At 44.6% G+C, this 23135-nt stretch overlaps 1 protein-coding gene across 4 annotated transcripts in view; it reads left to right on the forward strand.

Annotated features, from left to right (window-relative positions):
• Ptprm (protein tyrosine phosphatase receptor type M) overlaps window positions 1-23135 on the forward strand; it is a 688723-nt gene that overhangs the window by 611377 nt on the left and 54211 nt on the right. For all 4 annotated transcript variants that reach the window (XM_029470944.2, XM_085832583.1, XM_085832584.1 and 1 more), the window contains 2 exons: window positions 950-986; window positions 18854-18951. In XM_029470944.2, coding sequence (XP_029326804.1) covers window positions 950-986; window positions 18854-18951 — 135 coding nt within the window. The remainder of the gene's footprint in view (window positions 1-949; window positions 987-18853; window positions 18952-23135) is intronic.

A 23135-nucleotide genomic window follows, 5' to 3' on the forward strand; every position in this document is an offset into this window, starting at 1 on the left:
TTTGAGACGAGGGCCAAGTCAGTTGTGTAAGAGAATCACTGCTTTTTGTCTTCATTGCTGTTGATGGAAGAACAAAAATAATCCAGGGATATTTAAAGTGTCTGAGAAATCTATACTTTTTCCTCCATTTTTTTTCTGTTTTCCAGTTATCTTTGGGAGCAGTATTTAGGGTAATTTCTGAGGAAAGAAATGTATTAAGGTTCACAATGCTGCAGTATATTACTGGATGTAATTTTCTCTGAACTAACTTTTATCTTTCCCAGATAGTTCTTCAAGGATACCTTTGCCTCTTTGGCCCCAGTTTAATCTTTCCTGCTTCCTACAGGATCATGATTAAAGGAGCAGGTCTCACATAATCTCTCCTGAGCAGTGTTTGAGAATGGTTCTGGGTGTTACTATTGATGAAACTGTCTATATGGATAGAACAGAACATGAGTTAAGTCCTTGGCACCTTGCCAGTAACATCCCAAATGCAAACAGGATTCTAGGGCAGGTTCCCAGCCATCCGCACCTTAATAAGAGGCTTGGCTGTTTCAGTTCAGAGAGTCCATAAATTGATGGCATCTGCTGCTCATCCATCATCTCATGGCCAGTGTAGAATGAAGTCGCGTTCACTTGCTGCATGCCGTCCGGAAGGTTGTACTCAATGCCCCATCGCTTAGGAAGACAAACTCAAAGCTCCTGTATCCAGAAATTAAGCTATCGAATGACTAGTAACTAAGGCATTTAGTAACAGGGACCATCCCTGGATAGCATGAGCTAGCTCAGCTCATGAAAGGTGTCCTTCCTGTCTCCTGGATTACCTTCTAAAGTATTAGACTTGCGGAATGAGTAAATCAGTGTTCTTGGCATTTGGATACACAGTCATTTCCACAGACCCCGCATGCGACTTCTGTGCCCCCTGCTGACTTTGCATTTATCTAATATTTTTTTTCTCACTTATCCTTAGGGCTATCATCGACCCAATCATTATATTGCAACCCAAGGTACGTTCTTTTCATCTCTCTTACCTGTGTTTTGTTGCTCACCAGTCTCAGTCACCTCAAACCTATTGCACATACCCTCATGAAAGTATCTTATGTATAGTGTGTAATGTCCTTAACCACCGGCACCTGCGCCCTTGTTTTCCTGGCAGAAGGTTGGTGTTACAGTCACTTACTCAGAACTACATATTGAAAGCATAAAGAAATGTACGTGCTCGCTGATGCACTATTGAGTTAAATCCAAATGGTTTTGGAATTAGTCTAACATTTGCAAGAATACAGTCTATATTTCCCATGTGTGTCTGGAGAGAGATTGGAGAGGAGACTGCCCTTTAATAAGTAGATACTGACAACTGTCTATCCAGTGGTTGACTTTAGGGGGCAGCTGGGAGGTGGCCCACGTGTATCTGAGTAGGTACAATGTACAGAAGTTGGCCAGAAGCATGTGTAAAGTGTTAACCAAATTGGGAGCGGGTAGAGGCTGTTTTAATGAGGAGGCTCCAGATCAACAGGAAGATGTGCAAACGATAAGTGATGGTGATCCAGGGATGGCAAGGATGTTTGCCACTGATGTAAGGCTTAAATCCCTCCTTACTCTGTGCCCCCCAGTGGTTGGCACTGGCATAGTTAATGCTGGGGGAATAAATTCACTCTAAGCAGTGAGACCTCACATCTAAGCTCGTGCTCTTAAAACCAATTTTATTCCCAAGAGATTATAATATGGATTTTCACCAAGTCTCTCTAACACACAAGACATATCACAAATGTACACACAGAGTTGTCCCTCCCCTCATGCCTGCCCAGACCTGTCAGTATTGATTTTCCCACCAATGTTTTTGCCACTTTGGCCTTAATGGTAGTGGGAGGATTTCTGAAGAGGGGAAGGATCTAATTTAAACCAGGCCTGTTGGTTTTAGTGCGTTACTCCTGTCCACCTATTAAATCCTTCTCTGTCTGAAAGGCAATTGATTGATGAGTCAGTATGAACATTACCTGCATCTAAATGATATAGTCACACCGTAGTAACATGCCAGGCTCATGACTCCACAAATCAGAGGACCATAGATAGAAAACAGTCTCTGTGGCTGCCCACTTCGAGCAAGGACGGAAGGGATTTCAACCGCCAGGCTCCCAGCAAGGGAGTAGCTCACAACTGATTATATTTCACAATCACAGGGAGGGCCCACGGAGTGGGCAGCAGGTGGGATGGATTGTATCAAGGAACAACCACTCCTTCACTGCGCTTGTGAGAGCTCCTCCTGGCTTCCTGATGGGCAGCCGAGGGCAACGCCACAAAATGGCTTTATTGTTGAGCTGCATTTTTAAAATTAACCTTGGGAGAATCCTGCTTTAGCTTTTAGGAAAGACAATGAGAGGAAGCTTCAAAATCTGCAAGTGGTTTTCTGTTACAGCGGGTGTGGTTTGTGAGCGCTGTCCTGCCGGACTTCTGCCTGAGATATTCTCTCTCTCTCTCTCTCTCTCTCTCTCTCTCTCTCTCTCTCTCTCTCTCTCTCTCTCTCTCTCTCTCTCTCTTTATCTCTCTCCCTCCCTCCCTCCCTCCCTCTTGCTATCTCTCATTCTCTCTCTCATTCTCCTTTTCGTTGTTACTTCTATATGTTTTGTCTTTTTTTTCCTTTTTCTGTGTTTCTGTTTTTAACTGACACATACTTGTGTCCACTTATGGGTGCAGCATGACACTTCAGTATATATATGCAATACGTGATGAGCAGGCCAGGATGATCGGTATATCTTAGACATTTTCCATTTGTATTGGGAGCATTTAGAAGCCTTACTGGCTGGTCAGTGGTTGTTCATTGGCATCATAGTGCCATTTAGTGCATGGAAGCTATTCTCTCAGAGTTGACTTGGTGGCAGGGCTCTTGCCTGGACATGCAGGCGTCTTGAGTGCCATCCGTATTCCAAAAGCCACCCTCCTGTGCGACTGCACACTGTGCCTCCTCACTCAGAACAAGCCATGTCCAGAGTGCACTCAGGGCCTCCCTATCCGAAAGGGACCTTGACCGTCTCAGGCCCGCACTGCCTGCTCATCCTCCTAGTACAGAGTTAAGTGAACACAGGATCCAAAGCCTCCCTTCTAGTAATACGGCTTCTCACCACTCCATAACATCAAAAGCAAGTTTTCTATGATATAATCTCTTAATTAATGTCTCTTAATTAAAATGCCCTCAAGCACCAACATTTTTTACCATTGTGAGTTTAAGAAACTACTATTGAAGTCAAATTAAGACAAAAAGGCCACCAACAGATTGGGAAAGGATCTTTACCTATCCTAAATCAGATAGGGGACTAATAGCCAATATATATAAAGAACTCAAGAAGGTGACTCCAGAAAATCAAGTAACCCCATTAAAAAATGGGGCTCAGAACTGAACAAAGAATTCTCACCTGAGGAATACCGAATGGCTGAGAAGCACCTGAAAAAATGTTCAGCATCCTTAATCATCAGGGAAATGCAAATCAAAGCAACCCTGAGATTCCACCTCACACCAGCCAGAATGGCTAAGATCAAAAATTCAGGTGACAGCAGATGCTGGCAAGGATGTAGAGGAACACTCCTCCATTGTTGGTGGAATTGCAAGCTTGTACAAAACCACTCTGGAAATCAGTCTGGCGGTTCCTCAGAAAATTGGACATAGTACTAACAGAGGATCCTGCAATACCTCTCCTAGGCATATATCCAGAAGATGTTCCAACCAGTAAGAAGGACACATACTCAACTATGTTCATAGCAGCCTTATTTGTAATAGCCAGAAGCTGGAAAGAACCCAGATGCCCCTCAACAGAGGAATGGATACAGAAAATGTGGTACATTTACACAATGGAGTACTACTCAGCTATTAAAAATGAATTTTTGAAAATCCTAGGCAAATGGATGGACCTGGAGGGCATCATCCTGAGTGAGGTAACCCAATCACAAAAGAACTCACATGGTATGTACTCACCGATAAGTGGATATTAGCCCAGAAACTTAGAATACCCAAGATACAAGTTGCAAAACACATGAAACTCAAGAAGAATGAAGACCAAAGTGTAGACACTTTGCCCCTTCGTAGAATTGGGAACAAAATACCTATGGAAGGAGTTACAGAGACACAGTTTGGAGCTGAGACGAAAGGATGGACCATCTAGAGACTGCCATACCTGGGGATTCATCCCATAATCAGCCTCCAAACGCTGACACCATTGCACACACTAGCAAGATTTTGCTGAAAGGACCCTGATATAGCTGTCTCTTGTGAGACTGTGCCGGGGCCTAGCAAACACAGAAGTGGATGCTCACAGTCAGCTATTGGATGGATCACAGGGCCCCCAATGGAGGAGCTAGAGAAAGTACCCAAGGAGCTAAAGGGGTCTGCAACCCTATAGGTGGAACAACAATATGAACTAACCAGTTACCCCCCCCCCCGAGCTCGTGTCTCTAGCTGCATATGTATCAGAAGATGACCTAGTTGGCCATAATTGGAAAGAAAGGCCCATCGGTCTTGCAAACTTTATATGCCTCGGTACAGAGGAACGCCAGGGCCAAGAAGTAGGAGTGGGGGGTAGAGGAGTAGGGTGGGGGGAGGGTATGGGGGACTTTTAGGGTAGCATTGGAAATGTAAATGAAGAAAATACCTAATTAAAATAAAAAATAAAAATAAATGAAGTCAAATTAATTTCAAGTTGAAAGGCCTTAGAGATCTAATCTTTCACAATGTGGGCTCTGGTCAGCTGGGGTCTGAGATTTTGTTGTTTCCTTCTGGGAGTTTCTTGCTACTATGTTACACTTGTTCCCCAAAGTTATGTCTACTGATCTTCCCACAATCTTATTGTTTATATTACAAAAGACTCAATGATAAGAATGTAGATGAAGGGGGTCCCAAGATTGGTGTTGATCTCCTTAAAAAGAAGCTCCTTTGGTGACACATACCATAGTCACAAGGTCTGGTTTCAAATCTTGCGCTGTCGTGGAAGTTCTTGGCCATGTGGAGAGTATTCAGCCAGGTAGAAAGAAGTCATGATGGCCCCACAGGGTCCCTGCCTGGGGAACACATAACTACTGTCCCATCTCCAGTGACACATCTGTCTCTTTCTTCAAGAAAGGGCTGCCCGGCTCCTATTCCACAGAACACATTTCTTTAGATGTATCTTAGGAAACAGTCTGTCTTGTGAAACTAATTTGACTTCAGTACTGTACCTGGCTGAACATGCAGCCCCATCTCGTCCACACAGTGTGTCCTATTGAATTGGTTTTGATTGTCATCCTCCGACCATAGTTTGAAACCTGGCGGTTTGGGGCTTCCGAGATTTGTATCTGGGGGCAAACATGACTGTGAATATGACAGAAATCAGAGCGAAGGTTTCTGAGGGGTCAGACATTACAGAGCCTCACCATGCAGCATAGAAAGGGCTCCAGTGATGTCTGGGGTAGCAATCTGACTTTCTCATGCATTTCGTTCACATGCCCTCTGTGTGACAGAAAGATGAACTGGCTCATAGATTCCCAACCCAGAGCCCAGTCCAGGCCCCAGTAGTCAACGCTAAGCTGTGAGGAGCACGCCCCGCTCTCCACCACAGCCCCTCTTGAGGTGTGGAGTTGTCAGGGCTCCAGCACCCATTCCACACACCCTAAAGAAACATTAGTTCCCATATCCGGGCCTTCAAATGGAGATGACCACTTGAAACTGTTTCCCAGTGGAGCTGAAAGGACTGTTTTATTTCATCAAAACCTCAGCCTTCAGCACACAGCTTTTGTTTCTCTGGACCAGCCACAGTGTGCCCTGGACCTCGAGCCCCAACCCCAGCATGCCCTGGCTCTGGCCCCAGTAAGTCCTGACCCCAGCAAGCCCGGCCCCAGCAAGCCCCAGCCTCAGAGAGCCCTGACCCCAGCATACCCCTGACCCCAGCTAGCCTCGCCCTCACCTCTCACTTCTCTGTTGCCCTTTCTCTTGTTTTTCTGACTGAGTGGCTTCTGTGTCATGAGCCACTTGCAGGGCTGGTTCTGTGTCCATTCGTTATAGCCTATTTGAGACTTGTCTTAACAACACTCCCTGGTGAAATGGAGCCCTCTTCGGCTTCCAACATTAACAAGGACGAGGCTTTAAGAAAGAAACTTTTGTGTGATTTCTGCACAAACAGAAATCACCAGACTAGGGGTTCCAGCCACACCTGTGAGAGTGCTGCCCGGGGCACTCGTTCGTGGCTTTCTTAGAATGAACAGTCTCGGTGACAGTTTATCCAGAAAATTCCTCTTAACGACCCAACATTCTGTCCCAAGTCATTGGCCTAATTGACCAATGGTCTGAGTCATTGGCATCTCTCGGGCCCGTGTTCCTAACAAACCTGCACTGAGAGCCTCCAAGGACACATGCAGATTGAAACAGAAAGCCTTAAACAGGGGGATGCCGTCCCAACTGCCTGTGTGCTTACGTGCTTACAAAACACAAGTGTGCCCCTAAATAATGGAGCTTCCTTCATACAGAATAATGTAAAGACAAGCAATAACCACGCCTAAATGCTCTTTATTTGGTTTTAATTTTTAATTTTCCTTTCGGTTTATTTTGATATGTTAATGGAATATAGTGTTTCAATCTACATATTCGTTGAAGAGTAATCATACCAGGGTAATTAGTCTGTCCATCATCTCAGATATTTATTGTTCTTTTGTGGGAAGGACAGTAAAGATCTTATCCTATAGCTAATTGAAACTGACAACCCTTGTTCCCTACTACATGGCTCATAGTGGCCAAGATATAGAGCCAGTGTGTCCATCCATGAATGGATGGATGTTTTAAAATATGATATATATATATATATATTGATATATATATATATATGAATGATGTGGTATATGATATAAATGTGATAGATACATATTTATTTAAAGTATGATATATATTAATTTATAACATGATATATGATATAAATATGATACATACATATTTATTTAAAATTATATATCTGTGTTTATATATTATATGGAATCAGCCAGACATAAAGAGATGAACATAACATGTTCTCGCTTACACACTGAATCTGAAACCATCACACCAAAGACTTCTTAACTCTTTAAGAGGAATTCAGGTGCATACCTCATTTAAAATGAAAAAGACAAAAAGCACAAAGTTTTAGACTTGGAAAAAAATTTAAGTCCCTCAGTCTATCCTCATCGATTTTTAGGAATCTTTAGTAGAAAAAAAGTTGGAACCTGAGAAAGAAATGTGTCTAAGTGACCTGTGTCCCTACACACGGGCCTGGATCATGTATGCAGAAGTCATTGCCAACAGTGTGGAGCAGCGTTGGTAACTTGGAAGGCTGTGTGCAGTTTTCAGCTGAGAAGAAAACCAATACTAGAATTAAACACATACATACTTAAGGTCACCTCTTTCTCTTTTTTTTCAGGCTCAGCTCTTTGAAAAGAAAGAGTTTTGACCTGATTTCCATACATGTTCCACGGTGCTGGCTTTTCTCTAAAAGGGCAGGCTATCCAAAGCTTAGCAACTCTGTACCTCCACCCCAGACAGGGCTCAGCACACAGTCACAGAGTCACCACCACGTGACCTCAACATGGCAGCATGCGCTTACCTTCAGACAGCACACTGCACAGGACCTACTTTGAGGATCTGTTGCACTGTCCAGTACTTCCTGAGACACTTTATCTGCCCCATTTGAGGGTTAAAAAAAGAAATGAGTGTCCATTCCGTTTATTCTGTCTTTTGGCTTCACTGTTGGAGATTTCCTGATGCTAGACTCTCCACCGCCACTGAGCGTTTGAGAGTACCTGCCCTCAGCTGCGTCTAGGGAGCCAATTTATCTCTATTTTATTCATTTATTAGATTTATTCTCTCTTTTTTTGTTAAATAAAAGAGGATCCCACTTGTGTACTAAGGCAAGCTTAATTAAAGAAGATGGAGACTAATGAAGGCTTCTATTCCTTTAGCCCTGAAGCATGCAAAGGCAGGTCTCTCCCTCTCCTGTTCTCATGACAGAAGGCAGGCGGATCCTCCGAGTTGCCGAATCACTCCGGAGTCTTCCTTTCCGCTCTTTGATTGCCTTTTCTTGAGCCCCCTCCACACAGGCTGCACAAGGGTACCTGCCCTGTCTTCTGAGAGTTCTCTTGGAAGAATGTTCTGAACCACAGCCGGGGGAGGCTCTTGGGTTGAGGACATCTGTGACATTCCTCCCTTCTGTAGCTTAAGCACTTTATCCCCGTGCCTTTTCTCAGCTCCTCCAGCACAGAGCATGAAACCTGTGCCCGGGACCAGGGACCAAAAGTCCCAGCAAACACAATGAGTGGCTCAGCTTCGTAGACTGGTGCTCTCTGTGCTTCTGATTCTTTCTTTCCTGTTATTCTTCCGGGGCCTAATCTATACATGCTCCGCTCAGACCTGTCTTGTCTGCCTTTACCAAGCCGCCTTCACCACTGGAACCTCTGCGTTCCCAGTCACAGGGGTACTACAGCCAGCCGAAAGGCTTTGCTCAGCTGCTGTGGAGGCACGATTCTTGGAACAGTGCTGAGTGCGGTCCACAGAGAGCAAATCCAAATAACAATCTGCGTAGACGGGGTCCCCAGAAACGCTCCCTGAGATATGGCAGTGCCGAGCTATGTGAGCAGTTCTCTGCTGTTGATCTCACCCATAACCACACTTTGCTTGTACAATCAGATCTTTGAATGCTGGCCCTAATATTCCTTCAGTATGTAGGCATGCTTCCTATCAGTAACTCGTCCAAGCCCTCCACTCCGGGAAGTCTTAAAGGAGAGTGGCCACTGTAGAGTTAGTGTGTAAGCGTGTCTTGCAAACCAGCTCTGCCAGCAGCCTCTCAGTCAACATTAGCTATGACACTACTCATCTAGAATACACCTCCCCCAGTGACTTTGTCCCACGCACAGTGACCGCTCACAGAGTACTCACGGAGCATCTTGAAAGCAGTGTGTTTTGCACCTGTCACGGCTTCCTTCCGGAAGGATGTACCAAGAGCTGCCTGTGTCTCACCCACATCCCAGACTCCCTTCAGAGTACAAAGATTGCTATCACTGTAAACGTTAGGACAAATGTAAATTCAGGTTAAATAGAAAATTAACTCGATCACAAACTGGAAGCAGCATCTATTTCACTTTCGGGGAGGCGGAGAAACAATGTTTAAAACCTTGCCTGTGCCTACACTCTCAATATAAAAACACATACGTACAAGAAGCACAAATGGACAAAATTGAAGACATCCTCTGTGACTGCCCCCCCCCAAAAACCTTGACAAGCTTAGATCTCAAAGATACTATTTTATTTTCTTGCATAAAGTTCTGGGGGTTGTGTGGGCTTAGGAAACTGGTATTCAGAAACTCAAATGTATTCCTACAACCTTCTTCATCCTTTTGTTTTGTTTTGCTTTTGCTGGTACTTAAGATATAGTTAATGATAGGATGAAAATGCAGGAACTTTATTCTACTGAAGATAAGTTGAAGAAAAATCAAAATCATCAAAGTATTTGAAACAAGAGAGAAGGAAGAAATTACAACCGTGGATGATTGTCAAAGGATCAACTTATTGGAACTAATGTTAGGCAACCGTAGTTTTTAAAATGGGGGAAGACCATGGCCGTCAGTTGAGTATATCTTTATTAAGAGAAGTATGGGGCTGGAGATATGGCTCGGTGGTTTAGTGCTAGCTTTGCAAATTCCCATAACTCACACACGGAGGCAGTGGTGGAGGCATGTGCCTGCATCCCCAGCAGTGGTAATGTGGGAGGCAGACAGGGGCCGTCCCTAGTAGCCTCTGGGCTAGTGAGCCTCACCTGCATGCTAAAGGTCCAGGCCAGTGAGAGAGCTTGTATCAAACAAAAGATAGAAGGTACCAAGGACACTTGAGGATGTCGTCTGTCTTCTACACACATCATGCCCACAGGTACCCAGAAACCCTCACACAAATGTATGTCCACACGCATGTACCAAAAAACACAATACATGCTATATAATTTTCAGACTTTTGTATTTTAAAGTATTTGGGATGGGGCCTCTAATAATTTTGTAATTGAAAAAAATAAAGAGAGTGAAAACTGAGTTATTAACCTAAATGAGAGTTGCAACCAAAATTATGGACAGAAGTTTCTAAGGATATGTATGTGTGTATGTATGTGTCTATGTTTGTGGCTTATATAAATTTATAGCGTACTCCTAATTAAATCCAACTTAGCCTTTCACTGTTGAATTTTAAACCAGAGTTTCATATGTTTGCGTTATACTCAGAGACAAATAATCCTTGAAACTAGTATGAGAAAAGCATACATCTTTTCATTTGTATTTCAGCCCAAAAGGAGAGGTGTGGGTGATGTGGGGGTAGAGGCATGTGGCTGAAAGACATGGTAGGAAGGACATGTGGGCTGGCTCCAGGTCTGGGAGTAACACACAGCAAGTCCCTGTAGAAGAAGTACAGCCATGCACCTGCCAGTCAGAGTGAGTGCCAACCCTGCAGTAAGAACAGCCCCTGTGGGGAAAGTAGGGATTGTCCATTGCATGGAATCCACGGGACTCTCAAAAGCGAAAACACTGTCTAACCACAGTAAGTCACACCTTCTAATATGCCTTCTAAAAAAGCATACTTTATTATTATACCTTTGACACCAAGTTCCTTCTCTTTTAGACTCAACAACTAAAATTCCAGGGGACTGGGGAACAGTTCCTTACCCCATAGAATTCTAGACGTGAAGGGGGTTTGCTTCAATGCTGTGCTTAGAAATCAGTATCTTGTTATATTACCATGTCCACTTCAAAATCGAGTTAAATAAAATACTCACCAGTTTTCCCCCATCGTAAAATAATTACATTTCTCTCTCTCTCTCTCTCTCTCTCTCTCTCTCTCTCTCTCTCTCTCTCTCTCATTAGTGGTCTCTCCTTGTTTCTTGTAAATAGTCATTTTCCCACGACAAGTCTTCGTATTTGGAACATGAGCAGATCATACCCCATGTACCCAGCCACCTCAGTTCTAACGCTTCCATTCTGCAGCCGAAACCAAAGACTATTCAAATGATTCTACACTTTGCCATAAGTAGCCTCAGGGGAGAGCAAATGACTCCATCAAATAAGTGATGTTAGAGATAATGTGGAAACCAGCTGTGCTCCCTGCCAAAGTTATCACACCCGAGCTTGAGGCAGGATGGCACCTTCTACCTTGGCTTCTACTGGCTTCTGCAAAAAAGGAAAAGACACTAACTCTGAAGTCGTGAGTCTGAGTGTCATGGCAGTACATACTGAAAAAAAAATCACAGAAGCTCTTGTAATAAAACCGTTCTCCGAAGCCACTGAAGGGATGTCTAATTCCCTGACTGTTGAGTAACTGACTTTAAAATGCTTACTTTAGTTCATCACCAACAGCATCGGTACCAATAATGGATCAGAAATTTAGGGCCATTTTTTTTCTGTACATAGCAGGAGCTTTTACAATTAATGCATGAATCCCAGGCATGACTCTTGCCATACTGTGCCTCACGTGGCTTCTTGTTCTGGTGGCATGAGCCTGCGGCCAGAGAACACCCCAGAGCCTAGGCTGGGTTGCTGTCAGCCAAGTACCCTGGATTTTCGGTTGGTATGTCATCTCAGGGTACCTCCCCTTCCCTCCTCCGTCTTTGCACCACCACCTCTGTGACCCTCTAATCCACACCATCACTGATGGACCCCAGCACTTCAATAGTCAAGCATACACAGGGCTCCTGATATGGGACTGTCCCAGGCTAGATCTTTCCACCCATGCAAAGGGTCTTAGCGTATCATAGTATATTTCTAACTCCATCCCTCTCTGTTTTGATAAGTAACACTTCTTTCTTTTATTTATTTTTAATTATTTGTTTGAGAGGAGAGAGAGAGAGAGAGAGAGAGAGAGAGAGAGAGAGAGAGACTTTTGTAATGCCTTTTCCTGTCCAGCAAACTTCTGGCCAATACTCCTGTCTCCCTTCCCCCCATCTTTTCCTCGCAGTGATGGGCACCACTACATTCAGCCTTTCACATGGCTTCTGGGGACTGAACTCGAGTCGTCAGGCTTGAGCAACAAGCACTTTCACACACTGAGCCAACCCTTTCCCTTCTCTGAATAAATGTGGCACGTGGTGCTCTCATTGCAAGCCACTATCTATGTTCGGTATTTCCCTGTATCCTAAAAGCCGCTTCCTTCTTTCTACTCTAGACACTGGCGTGCGTCTGAGATTTGCAAGAGGCTCGGATGATCCTCAGACGAAGCCCCATTTTTTTTTCCTCTCAGCTCACTGTGCCAATTCCTCCTGCCTCTGCCTTCTATGGTTGCCGATAGCCGCTCACAGTGAAGGCTGAGCCACATCTGGAGGAAGCACCACAGTGCAGCCTCTACCTAAACCTACTGAGACCATAAATCGCACTCTCTCCTCCTCACCTTTTCTTCCTCAGCCAGGCATGGAATCTGTCAGGATACCTGGCCTTCTGCATGAGTCTTTAATGCCTGTCCTCTCCTCATAATCACACAATTCTTCTAAAAAGTTCATCTCTTTCTCCAAGAGGACCCCCTGCATGCCCCCTTCCTCTCTCAGAGGGTACCAAGTCACAACCATGGAGCGCTCCACCTTGACCAGAACCCACAGCCCCAGCCTTCACCCTCAGTCTTCACTAGAGCTGTGGGTGTCCCATGGGTGTCCCATGGGCTCAGTGGAGTCTCCAGCAGCCATATGTCCGTCCCTGCTTATGCACCGAATGATATTCCCTCATCCCACTTCACCCTCCACCGATCCATTGATATGTTCTGGTCTCCAGAAAGCCTTCTTGCATCCTCAAAAGAAGGTGTGAAGACATTTTGTGGATTTCTTTCAGAGTTTTCAGTTTATAACTAAAACTAAGGGCTTGCGGGACAGCTCTTGGGGTAAAAACATTTGGCTTTAAACCTGGTGACCTGAGTTCAGTCCCCAGGGTGCACATGATGGAAGGAGAAAAACAACTTTCATAAACTGTCTTCTGACCTCCATATGTGAGCTGTGGTGTGTACACACACACACACACACACACACACACACACACAAATGTCATTTAAAACATAAACATCTTCTTAAGCATGTGAGTCTATCAATTGTAGGCAGGCAATATTATATCTCCCCACCCCCACATAAAATAAAGATCTATATAACTAAAATTGGCAATTTATGATATGTATTAAATGTATCTCAACTGTCTTACACAGATCAAAGCAAACCAAATCTCTTATGTCTGAAAGGAAACACATGAAACCCTATCCCTGGATTTAATGCGAGAAAATGAGGTGTACTGTAAGACATTCTGGTCCCATTTAAATGATTGCAGCATCTTACCTCCAGGAGTGCTGAACACAGGGTATCCCTACAGTGAACCAAAACACTTAAGTGTGACCTCACAGCAAGGTCTCTGAGCAGGCAGGCCATCCTGTCCTTCTAGGATCAGTAATCCAGCTGTGTCTCTCTCACTCCTGTAGTTCTTACTTCTAGGCAATGCCCTACAACCACACTGAGATGTGCAGAGGTCTCATTTAGTGCAAGAAAGGCAATTATGCACGCAGACTTCTCACAGAGGTGGCTTTCTGCAGAGTCCACATATACATTAAACTCCAGGGAGATAATACCGGGAAAACCATTCACACTGCCTTTGGAAGGTCTCTGTCTCCGGGGCTCTGCCTATCTCAGTTGGAAGTTGTCCTGGAGCATGGGCCAGCTGTGGAAGGGCATGTGCTCGGGATTATGTCTACCGTAGACAAAGACTGGCCTCTGGGACGTGGAGGAGGTGTTCTCATCCTTGCCACTGCACTGTTCACCCTTGCCTCTCTAGCGTCACCTGCAGGATCCCAGACATACCTAGCTTCCATAGCCAGGCTGAGGCTGGGCTGGTGCTGCAGGGACCATTTCATAGACCGATCATTCACAGAGGAAGCGTCCAAAGAAATGATCCTGTCCCCATGACAGACATTAAGCACCATGTCAGTGAAGGGCTCAGAACAGTGGCCCAGGAAAGAGTTGACTTCTAGCCTAGTCCATTGAAACAGGTGTGAACTGTTGAATGACACTCAGGGTAGGGTCTCCAAAGAGGCTTAGGGGAGAACAGGTTTAGAATTGTGCTCTTTATCAACTGTGAAATAGCAAGCAGGGTCAGATTTGCTAGGGTTCGGGTTCATGGCATATGGGGTAGGGGTGGGGTGGGGTAGGGGCTAAGGGACACACAGAGGACTGGGAGGGTGCATAAGGCACTATGACATTTTAGGTGCCATGAGAGAGGTGTCAGGTAAGGGAACACTGAAGGGAGGCAGACAGGAAGCCTTTGCTCTGGGAAAATTCCAGGTGGCTCTGAAGAGCTGAGGGCTGGCAGAGAAGTGAGCTTGCTGTGTTCATGAGGGGAATGTTATTCTGTCTCAGCAGGAGGCCAACAGTCCAGTTAAAGGAGAAACTGACCTGATGTAAAACCACTTTTCAAAGGGCTTTTTCTGTGGGCTGCACGGGTTTCGCTGCTGGCTTCCTCTTATGGCTCTAGGGTATACCCCTGTCTTCTTGACACTTGCTCTGTGGTTCTCTCAGAGGCCCTGGGATGAAACAGTCAGCTATGTTCCAGCCTCCTTGGTCTTCTAGTACTTGATTGGCTGAACCAGGAGGTTAGTGAGGGCGAGCAGAGGCCAGCTGCTGGGAGAGCCTCCTTATCTTGAAAAGGAAAGAAGGAAGGGAAGGAAAGGGAAGACAATTTTTCTCGACTCCATGTCTCACTAGCTGTGTGTTCCAGCAACTGACCATGCTCCTCAGGCCTGTCTGTGATCCTAGAGCAAGGACAGAGACAATAAGACTGACGTCATAGGACGGCTAATTGTAAATCTAATGAGATGGGACACTTAAAGTACTTCAAACAGCTGGGTGTGGTGGCACACGCCTTTAATCCCAGCACTCGGGAGGCAGAGGCAGGCGGATTTCTGAGTTCGAGACCAGCCTGGTCTACAGAGTGGGTTACAGGACAGCCAGGACTATACAGAGAAACCCTGTCTCGGGGGAAAAAAAAGTACTTCAAACGGCACCTCAGAAGTAAGACCCCACCACCAAAAGATGTTAAATTTTATTCTGTGTGCGCTGTGGCAGCATTGATATTTACACCCTGCTTTTTAAAAACTCAAATAAGCCGCTATGAGTGTTCAAAGGACCTTGACTTTAGCTACAAGGAAAACATGCTATATAGAAATTCAAATGTGAAAAGAATGTGGTATAGGTTGCCTACAAGGGTCTAAAATTATAATTTGTAGCATCCCTCACCTCCTGTGAACTAGAGAGCTCATCTTACACAATGGCGCCCATCCCTGTGTATCTCTTCGTTGGCCTGGGATGGCATTTCTTCTTTCTTCCTGTGTCCTCATTCTGTGCAAGGCTGGATGGTGGTGAACAGCCCCTCGGAGCATTTCCTTCTCCATGCGTGCCAACCATTGTGAAGGAGATGGATGTATTATGACTGGTCTGCTGCTATTGAGATTTCTAGACCCTACTTTTCAAACGATGGAGTCCCGTGGGAAGACAGCTACTGAGCCTCTGTCCCACAGTGTGATTATCTTTCAATAGTCTGCCACAGCATCTCAGTGGCTTCCAACTCAGGCCACCCCCAGTGGAATCCAAGGCACAGCTGCTGGTCACACCTGTTCAGACCTTGAGAGGGGCTTGCCGAGCCCCCGGGGTTCTTTTGCCTTGTTTGGGAAATTCTCATCCAAGGACAAGCAATTTCCTGTGCCTTTGGAGAAATCCCCAGTAACCCTAGAGGTTTAGGGCAGAGGACTAGGAATCCCCACATATCAGACCCACGGGAACCTTATACCCAGCGCAGGTTGTAGACCCACTATGTTGGCTCATAATGGTCACTGTCACTCAGTGCCCTTCCACCAACAACTACTAAAGTCACATGTAGTAGCTATTGGTGACCATCAAGTTTGCTCCAATTTGGGGTTAGAGTAGGGCAGGAAGCACTTGTCTCTGCATGATAACATACCCAGATATTGGTTAATAATTTGAATCAAGTTGTCGGGTTGAAATGGGGAAAATAAATGAGAAACAAGACCGTAGATCTTACACTACCCCTCTTCTTCCAGGTGAAAGGGAGTAGGAAAATACATATTATCATCAGCTTACAAACCCCATTTTAAAGACCATTCAAACTGGGTGTATAAACACTCAAAGCCCAGTGACCTCTAACTAATTCCCATTTAGTGACATCTTTCTTGGTTCATAGAGCCTGTGGGCAGGGTCAGTCACATCAGTAGATTCAGAGCACAGCTCAGTGGGAAATGACTGGCAAGTAGTGAACTTACTTTGACCACCAGGGTAATGGACTGAGCTAAGTTGGGAAACAAAGCCTTGGGCAGGTAAACTTGGGACTGAGATCTGCTTAGAGGTCAGGTTCAACATCACCACCCCAAGACCTGAATGATAACCATACTGGCTCTTGAATGAGCCCCCTAAAGCATGGCCCCTTTCAAGAACTAATAAAGGGATTGACAATGGGTTCCCCAAGCTTCTACAGGTAGCCATAGAAGCATAAGTTAAAAGGGGGAGTCAGAACCAAGACTGACGGTTAGCATTCCTCACATGCATGCAGCTATACACTCATTCAAGGATCTGCTGAGCTACTGGCATTCTGTAAGAAAGCACAGTAAACCCAGACATCACGTTCCCACCATGGGAGATTCCAATTCAATAACCATGGAGTACTCATTGCTGAGAAGAGCTAAGAGAGGGTCACCTTGCAAAGTACGGCAAAAGGCCGTGGTCTCAAACGTGGCTGGAAAGTCTTGTGAGGACACAGACAGGAAAGTGAGAGGACACTGGAACCCTTGACTCCCCCACTGTAGTTGTGGTCATCAAAATTATGTCCCCACGTTTCAGTATGTGGCACAGGCCTGTATGCCTAATGAGGCCACCTCCGTGTTTCAGGGCTTTCTTCACACTGGGAAGACTGTTTGCACAGAGACAGACTCAGTGCAGAATTCTCCTACTGAATAAGTAACAAGCTGTTAGGTACACAAGGAGAGCAAGGGACACGGTGATTGATAGAAGCTGATGTCTCCCTGTCCCTTCTGTAGCCTTCAATTAAAGTCACAAATACCTTCAGTCTCTACAGCAGGAGAATGGCACGAACGTGCCTGGGGAATGGCTGAGAGGCTGGCATAGCTTCACAGGAGATGGCTATGTATCCCCATCCCCAAAGTGATTAGACACAGAGATGTGGGGTACCTGAGCCTGCCTCTGCAGGTGTATAGGGCTGTGTTCTCCGAGTGGCATAGGGGAGAGAATAGCACATATGGCCGAGGGGAAGGGGAAGGAGTCAGAGAGATGGAACAAGAAGCTCAATACCACAGAGGCTCTATACCATAGGAGCTCTAGCCCATTCTTTTTCATGGAAGACAGTTGCTAATTGGTCCGGAGGAGCAGGGTAACTGAAGCGATCCCTCTGCGTGCTGCTATTTGCTATGTCCAGATATGTGCATGGAGATGAACTTTGATAATAGTAAATACACCTACCTTGTTTTCCCTCTGTGGCTTTGTTATTTATAAAGTTTTCATTTCAAGGCCCTCAAAGTTGCCTTGAAATATGTTAGTGTAGTCATCTATAGAAGGCAACAGTGAACCTCACCGTAACCAAGTGATTTGTCACTAGCCTGTCTCTCTCTGTCTCTTGTCTCTCTGTCTGTCTCCCTCTCTGTCTCTCTTTCTTTCTCTCTCTCTCTCTCTCTCTCTCTCTCTCTCTCTCTCTCTCTCTCTCTCTCACACACACACACACACACACACACACACACACACAGCATCCTTTAAATACAGGACGGCATCAGTTCTAAGTGTGCCCGAAGATTTCTGTGATCCTCCACACGCCTCTGAACTTGTATCTCCATCATCCCCTTACATTTTCTTTTCTTGTCTTCTATATGCTGTCAGTTCTATGCCCTCGGGCATGCATGAGCTTGAGGTAGAGTTTGTGTATTTTTTTTAAGCTCTAGTGAACAATACCATGTGTAGGCAACATTAACTGGACTCAATGAATTTTTTAAAAATAAATAAGTAGATGAAAAAGAGGAATAGGACATGGAAATGGGGGAGAGAAATATCATGTTGGCACTGGCATTCTGTAATACATACCCCACCTCCATGCCACCACATACCCCACCCCCACTCTTTTGTTTTTGTTTTTCGGTTTGTTTTTTGTTTGTTTGTTTGTTTGTTTGTTTGTTTGTTTGTTTGTTTTAGCCAGGCTACAGGAAAGAGTTCCCAATGCTCAGATCTCAAGGGGTTAAGGGAAGCTGGTGCCGGGCAGCATTCTGCGAGGAAGTGCCATGTTCAGTGGGAAGCACACGAAGAGCCGCTTCCAACTCTTAACTTCTCTCACACTGTAGAGAGTCATGTGGAAAGGGAAAATAGATTAATTTGACTGATGACACCAAAGAAGAAAAAAATATTAGAAACAAGGAAAGGCCATGTTTCCTACAGGGGCTCATTTCATCCTGCGTACCACTTCCCTGGGATGGCTGCCAATTGTTAGCAGCAAGAGTAATGGCAGCCATTTTTAAAAATTTCACTCCTGAGTATCACAGAGATAAATAACTAAATGATGGAGAAATCGCTTTCTTTCACGGTCGTGGTTTAAGAGGAGTAAAGAGAACTCAGATGCAGATAACATTGGAAGACGTGTGGAAATTCAGCCGTGACCGAAACACTGGCTTCTCCTGTGGGTGAAGTTTTAGAAAGAGTTCTGTTCTGCACAGCTGCTATAGAGAGGCCTCCAGCTCAAAGCAAAGGGTCTGCGTGGGGAGGAGGAGGGGAGCAGGTTTCTTTAAAGTCCCAGCACTGATTAATGGGAAACAATGTGTTTGTTGTGTTTTTGGCAGGACCCATGCAGGAGACTATCTATGACTTCTGGAGGATGGTGTGGCATGAGAACACAGCAAGCATCATCATGGTGACCAACCTTGTGGAAGTGGGAAGGGTAAGCTGGCCCATCCATTGCAGAGTTAGTGATAGAGAGATAAGAACCATGTTTGTGAAGTATTTTATACACTCCAAAAAACTTAACTTCCATCCTAACCTGAATGACTGTTACCTGTTGCAGACGAAATAGACAGGAAAAAGCACTCAGTATTTAAAGGATGTTGTTATCTGGCTATACTGAGCACACAGAAATACCTCTAAGCCTTAGTGCTAGTTAGTGTGGATGTCAAAGCCCTACAGGCGCTATAATAGACATGAGAGGGCTGTGTAAGTCAGGGGGGTCAGCTCTGAAAACAGTTTGCAGAGCTGGGATCGGTCTCAGAAGCCCATCAAGTTGTTATGCTTTGGAGTGCATCTGTGCCCTAAACTATGAACTGGGTATCATAATCTCTGCCTCCAAGGTCTGGTATCCCTATCTTTGGTGAGTGTTTATAGGTTTTCATTTTTATTTAATCAGGGGGCTGATGGGTGTCTGTAGCCTTAGCAGTGCATGCTATCAGTTTACCTCCAAAACACAAAGTTTAAATGAGAAAATGTACAGGGTACAACTACCTTTTATAATGGGTTCAATTCCATGGTGACACTCAGCCCAACTGAAGAGCCCATTACCTCTTAGGGAAGTTGGTATTTATACCCAGCCAAGGTAGCCTGGTACTTATCCTAGAACTGAATTAGTGAAGCAAGAAACTTTAAAAAAAAAAAAAAAAAGTGGGGGGGGGGAGGTGGTTCTTAAGATTCTCAGAAGGTATCAGGAGGCACAAACAGGGAAGGTTGCAGACATAGTAGTTGTCTCAGAAGAAGATCTCAGTAAGTGGGATATACTAAAACTTCTAAAAAAAAAAAAAAAAGGAAGACTAGATAACCGACATTCCACAAACATCTTGAAATTCAAGATAAATTATGTTTATTTCTAGAACTCTGTATAAATCAGCTAAGTGAGTATATAGACTTGTTTAAAACATGTAACTTAAGACAATAAAGACATGAAGTACACTAGGGCTGGAGAGTAGAAAGATCGGACATTGTCACGTGCCCAAAAGCAGGCAGGGAAACCCTGTGTCCATCTTGGTGAGAGGTAGCTTGATGGTCAGGAAAGTCAAGAGATGATATCCTGGGCCTCTACATGTTAACTCTAAAGGGGTTAGATAAAAGGTAAACTCAAGGAGGAAGCAGGGAAGAGCGGAAAGGAGAAAATAATCTACCACCCATGAGAGAGCTACGGGGGCTTTGTTCTATCTTCACTTAAGATCCAATGAGAAGAGCCTCTGCTGGACTCAATGGTAAGATGTCACCTAATGTACAGTAGGAAAAGCTACCACAGCAAGCCGCCCCTCCATGTCTGTGGGTCCCATGGCTATGGACTCAATCAGCAGTAGGTTCAGACCATCCACCAAAGAGAGAGAGAGAGAGAGAGAGAAAGAGAGAGAGCAGCATCTGTATTCAATGTGTACAATTTTTTCTCATTATGATTCCCTAAACACAGTATAACAATTGTTGACCTGGGATGTATACTGTATTGGGTATCACAAGCCATCTAGAGATAATGTAGCTACCGTGTAATGTTCTCTAAGATCAATTCCCAAGGAAAATGAAAATCTGACAAAACAATTATTTAAAAATTGAAGCATTTCCACAAGTCAGCTATGAAAATGTACGAGCTTGAAGGGGTTTATTGGCACTTAATAGTCAAATTTTGTAATATTGAATTTTATAAGTTATAAAGTACCTTTTATATGTTTTATGAAATGATTCTAAGGAAGTAGAAAAGGAAGATTGCTATCTTACTTATGCAGATAGGACAACCTTGAAATCCATCCCAGACAAAGACCATAGGAAAAAAAGAAAATTATAGGTGTCACAAATTGATGGGAAGAGATAAATGGACCAATATGTCAAAACAGAGATCCCAGATGTTGACTGCAGGCCTAAGTGGAAAGATATATAATTAGTGAGCTTTTCAATCAAGCCAGCTGGGACATTTGCTTACCCATGTGGACCAAAAATAAAAGGATGTCTTCCTTATGCAATGCCCCAAATAAGTAAGAGCCAAAGGCACACATATCACAAATATAGCTTTAAACCTTCTAGAAAACAACACAGAAAAAAAATATTTAAGACTTTGGGTTTTTAAAAAATTGTTTCAAAGATGAGAAAAGCCCAATACATGAAGAAAGGATTGGAATTTTTGAAAATTTAAGCATTCGAAGTTTTTGTACAGCAAAGGTTATCCAAAGTGACAAGTTGAGGCATGTATATGCGGGTCCATTATGTATTAATAAACCACATTTCTTTCTTTCAATTACGTCTCTCTGGGAGCTAGGGGGAGCACAGGGGAGCTGGCTTAGAGCCTGGTCCAGCAGGTGCGGGTCATGTGGGCATCTTTGAGGCAATCTCTCTTTACCATGGAAATGGGATGTAATGGTACCTGTGCATCCATCAAGTCAGACAGACATAGCGGAGTCCTTTGAGCTGAGGGGCACAAACCACAGCCATTTATTTTCTTAGAGGTTGCCAAATCGACTTCTATGTCAGCAAGATCCAGAACCTGGAGAGGGCTCCTCCTGGCTTTCTTGGGGCTGAGCTGCCTTCACTAGGACTTTAAGTCGCATGGAGCATACAGTGAGCTCGCCAGGTCTTTCCTCATGTAGACACTAATCTTATTGGATCAGAACCCCAACCTTTTTATGCTTATTTACCCATGCTCCTTCATTTACAGATTTAGCCATCATGGGAATGGGTGGTCAGATGTTAACATTTGAATGTGGGCGTATAGGATTTTCATTCCATGACCCCCTACTTTGGGGGAGTTCTGGTATAAATCACGTGAGTTTCTCAGTGTCAGAGAGGTCACTGTCCATATGAGGTCTCTGTAAATAATAAGCGTCAATTTAAATGCTCTATTTTTAAACCTCAGACCAGCAGTGATCCATATAATGACCCCGGCAAGGGTGGCACCAGAATTCATTCTCATTTAAGGGATCATGCAGCTTTGCCCCTCCATCCTCAGTAAATAGCAAGAGCGGGTGGCTTCCTGGGTAGTGTCAAAGAACAACTGAGTATGCCTTTGAGCTCTTCCATGATAGAGCAGAGAATTCCCTCGGTCGTGCACCCCTTCTAAGGAACAGCACACTCACCCCAGTTTCTGAACTGACTCCACAGACAGTTACAGAGTGTCCACATCCCATAGTGAGGCCTGTGGAGGTAATTCAGGTTTCACCAGCTTTTACAATAGCTACATCCCCTCCCCCTGCCCTCACGGGATTAACTGCCTCAGATTTTAAATATTTACATCGGAGCTGACTATTTTTTTTTAAAGAATTATTTTTAAAAATAGTACACTGTATTCTTCAGACACACCAGAAGAAGACATCAGATAACATTACAGATGGTTGTGAGCCACCATGTGGTTGCTGGGAATTGAACTCAGGACCTCTGGAAGAGCAGTCAGTGCTCTTAACCACTGAGGCATCTCTCCAGCCCCTGGAGATGACTTTCAAGAGTTTCCTGGAGTAAATTGTTTTGAAAAAATCACTAATCAATACAATAACACATTCCATTAGATGTTTAGAAATGAATGAGCATGATTTATTTTTCCTTAGTTGAAATTCCCAAGTGTGCTCCAACCTAACTCGGTAGACTTAAGAGGGGAAGGTCACACATAATAAATTCTTTTACCTTCAGGAAGGGTAGAGACAGCATGGCCTTTGATGTAAAGATGGAAAAAGAGTGTCCTGTTCATTGCTACAGTAAAGGTAGTCATAGAGGCTGGAGGCTCAGCACTTAAGAGCATTGGCTGCTCTTGCAGGGGACCAGAGCTCAAAGTCTACCCATAGGACAGCTCACAACCATCTGTAACTGCAGTTCCAAGGGTTCGCACACTCTGTTCTGGCCTCCCTCAGCACTGCGCACAGACACGCACACAGGCAGAACACCCAAAACATTTTTTTTTAAAGAATTAAGAGTAATGTACAAAAGGCTCCTGGCAGGTTCTACAGGAGGTCAGGTTTTGTTCCCAGCAGTGCAGCTCATCAGATGGGACATCTGAGGATGCCCCCGTTGGCAGCTGCTGTTCCCTTTCCATTGGGCTCTTGGATCTGTCCTGTTCCCAGTGGTCACTGCCGGGCTTCACGGCAATGGCTGTAACAAATCCATATGAAAACTCCCTCCGGGCCATGGAACATC

Source organism: Mus caroli, unplaced genomic scaffold (assembly GCF_978045245.1).
Source record: "Mus caroli unplaced genomic scaffold, Mus_caroli_1 scaffold_18, whole genome shotgun sequence".
In the NCBI taxonomy this organism is placed as follows: domain Eukaryota; kingdom Metazoa; phylum Chordata; class Mammalia; order Rodentia; family Muridae; genus Mus; species Mus caroli.